We start from the raw sequence: 3,628 nt of genomic DNA, 5'->3' as shown, positions 1-3,628 counted from the left end.
ATCTAAATTTTACACATTTTGGGTCCCGGAAGGAATCTAATCATCACTTGGGCCTCGCTTGATTGCCGTTCTATGGGCCATTATCCATGTAATTTCAGTCAGTTTTTTGCTCCGGGCTAAAATCATGCTTGGTTAAAATGCAAAAGAGTGTCATTGCACAAAATTAAGGCTGTGCCAAAAAAAGTGTAATTACACAAATAGAAAGGTGCAATTGAACAGGTAAAAAGTGCAACTGCACAAAAAGAGCTAGTACACAGTTCAATGACCAACTCGCAGCTGCTATGTGAAATATGAAACACATATTCAAATAGTAGTAAACTAAGATAAAAACACTTGTATAAAATAAAATAATACAAATATAGCACTAACAAAATTTTATAGATAACAAAAGAACTCTTCTGAACACAGAGACAGAAAAGGCTTCTTTACTACCGTATTTAGCACACACAGTGCGTCTGACCCTATTGAACCCATCAGCTGACCTGCAGACCAACGGCTGCCAATTATGCACTGCGACCATGTTGCTCACTGTCACTGGGATTGGGATGAGCTTCATGCTCCTGGCCGTGCGTAGTCCATTTGGCCAAGGAGCCGAGGGCATGGAGGTCACGAAATCACCATCCACATCGGTCAAAGTTGGTCAAGTGAAGTGTTTCAAAATAGATGACTCAATTTTATACTAACTATTTTGTTTAACCGCGTACTGCTTTCCTGGGCAGGAACTGATGCTACGCAAATTTCGAAGGGTGGATCCAATCCACATATCCACACTATGCTAAGGTGATCACCACGTCCACGTACGTGCAATTTCTATTCCACCTTATCCAAGCAGCTCAGTGGCACTGCTACCCAACATGGTACGCATATGGTGACATGTGTGCACGCAGCCCTCGGTCGTTTTCGTTTTGGATGCTCGTCCAGTTGACGACTCGGAAGAGGTGGTAGCACTTTAACTGACATGCACACTCCTTTGGAGATGCATAGACGGATAGATGTATGTATATCCAGGGGTTTATCCACAGCAACCCATGCATGCAAACAAAAGATGACCGCCTCTTTGAACTTTGAAGCAGCTTAGTTTCTAATAACTTTTTTTTGTTTATTTTTCTGTTGTTTCAAAAACAGAAACAGCTTATTCTCATTGGTTTTAGATAGATGGCTCACCATCCATGCCGGAATTCAGAAGTGCTATTTGATCTGAATATACATAATTCTGTGGGCATAATAATCACACAGCTCTCGAGCCCGCCGTATGCAACCAGCCCGGAAGTTTCCCATCTGAATTCTCACATAGTTTTTGGAATTCTGGGCCCACACCTCCTCCTCCTATACATACACTACCCACTCAAGGTGCTGCATACCTCTCAGCTAGCTTCAAGCAAAGCCACACCAGCACCTGCCAATCAAACACTTGCAACCAGGACATCTATCTAGCTTCATTACCTAGAGAGTGAGTGAGTGAGTGAGTGAGCTCCAAGCTAGACAGGTAGCATGGCGTACAGGGTGCTGGAGGTGACCCTCCAGTCGGCCAGGAACCTCAAGAACGTCAACCTCATGTCGCGCCTCGAGGTGTACGCCGTCGCCACCATCTCCGGCGACCCCATGACGCGCCAGTGCACCCCGCCCGACCCCTACGGCGGCCGCCACCCCACCTGGAACACCACGCTCCGCTTCACCGTCCCGCCCACCGCCGCCGCGGGCGCCAGCGGCTGCCTCCACGTCCTCCTCCGCACCGAGCGCTCCCTCGGCGACCGCGACGTCGGCGAGGTCGTCGTCCCGCTCACCGAGGTCCTCGGCCTCGGCGGCTCCTTCCGCGACCCGCGCGACCTCGGCCCCCGCCCGCCCCAGTTCGCCGTCTACCACGTCCGCAGGGTGCACCGCCCCGCCGACACCTACGGCGTGCTCTACCTCTCCTACCGCCTCGGCGGCGTCGTCCTGCCGCAGCCTCACCCTCATGCGCCGCACCCGCACCACGACCACGCTGCCGCTCACGAAGAAGACCACGTCGTCGCGTACCCGGTGGCGGCGCGGCCGTCGTTCCATCACCACCAGCCGTACGCCTACATGCCGGCCCCGACGCTCATGCCGCCGCCGCCGCCGCACTCCGCGCAGGCTTCTTCCGGTTCCGGTGCGCACATGTCGTCCTCGCCACCGTCTCCGCGGGATTATAGCGGGCATATGGCCCTGCATCCGCCGCTTTCAAAGGCTTACGGTTACGGGCACCTGTCGATGCCGCCGCCGCTCCAAGCCTCCGGGCACACGGCGACGCCCCCGGCGCCTCAAAGAGCAGCAGCCGGGTACAACGCAGCCGGCTCGCCGTGGACGAACGCGAGGAATAACGGCGGCGCTGACTTGGGCAGCATGGGGCTGAGCGCCGGCGACATGATGTCGGACGCCGCGGCGTACAACGCCGGGTACAGGGCCGGGATGGCCCGCGAGTGGAGCGGGGTCCGCGGGGCCGCCGTGTACTAGCTACTAGCCAGCATGCACATCCATCGAGTTGATCACTTATTAATTATTATAAGCTGAATAATAAAGTTGATTTGATTTACTCCTACTTGGAAGTTTTGGTGGCGACTCGCAAGATCGAGCTAGCGCAGCCGTCGCGCGCTTCCATGCGGTTCATCGCCACGGTGTGCACAACGGCGAAGTATATCTCCCCGCCGCCGCGCGCTCTGCGCCCACGTTTCCGCACGGCCGGGCGTGCGCTTGTTTTTTTATTTTTCAAAAAACCTTCCTAACTTTAATTTTAGTATCTCTACTCCTAATGTCTCAGTTGATAGGTCGCGTTCCGGGTTTTATTTTCGTCCCACCTCACCCGGTCTTTTTTGGTACTTCCTCCCACCTCCCTCTCAGCCGTGAAAAACCAAGGAAAACCCCGCGATCGAGTCCCGCACACGCCCAACCTCCCGTCTCACGCTAAGCCGCATAGAACAAAAAAAAACCTCAAGCCGAGTCCCCCGCTCGCCCCACGCACTCCAGGCCCTAACATCCCGTCGCACCGAGACAGACGAACCAAAAAAATCTATGAATAGTCCGCCGGTTATTTTTCGCTGGTTTTTATTTCGCCTCACCGCTTTCGTTGGTTTTATTTCGCTGGTTTTATTTCGTCTCCCTCCCACCTGTCTTTTTGCTTCATCACCCACATAAACCCATCAGATTAATTACCATAAAAAAATCACAATCAATCAAGTATTGATGATCAGATTAGTTACCATATAAAAAATAAATCGCAATCAATCAAGTATTGATGGGATATTTCCTTATATTGATGTGATTTCCCTTTTTTTATCATCAATCGTCTCTACTGCCTAAAAAATGCGTAGCTTTCCTTTTCGCTTCACCACCCACATAAACCCATCAGATTAGTTACCATATAAAAAATAAATTGCAATCAATCAAGTATTGATGATCGGATTAGTTACCGTATAAAAAATAAATCGCAATCAATCAAGTATTGATGGGATATTTCCTTATATTGATGTGATTTTCCCTTTCTTATCATCAATTATCTCTACTGACTAAAAAAATGCGTAGCTTTCCTTTTCGCTTCACCACCCACATAAACCCATCAGATTAGTTACCATATAAAAAATAAATCACAACCAATCAAGTATTGATGATCAGA

At 50.5% G+C, this 3,628-nt stretch overlaps 1 protein-coding gene across 1 annotated transcript; it reads left to right on the top strand.

The window, feature by feature from the left end:
• The first annotated feature begins 1,351 nt into the window (after positions 1 to 1,351).
• LOC125541017 (uncharacterized) lies at positions 1,352 to 2,551 on the top strand. Its single transcript, XM_048704518.2, has one exon. The coding sequence runs from the start codon at positions 1,492 to 1,494 to the stop codon at positions 2,470 to 2,472; it is 981 nt and encodes a 326-aa protein (XP_048560475.1). The 5' UTR covers positions 1,352 to 1,491; the 3' UTR covers positions 2,473 to 2,551.
• Positions 2,552 to 3,628: the final 1,077 nt, after the last annotated feature.

The sequence above is a fragment of the Triticum urartu genome, chromosome 2A, assembly GCF_056163025.1.
Source record: "Triticum urartu cultivar PI428250 chromosome 2A, HENAU_Tu73, whole genome shotgun sequence".
NCBI lineage: Eukaryota > Viridiplantae > Streptophyta > Magnoliopsida > Poales > Poaceae > Triticum > Triticum urartu.
Note: the sequence above shows the minus strand (reverse complement) of the source record. Positions and strands in the feature narration are given on the sequence as shown.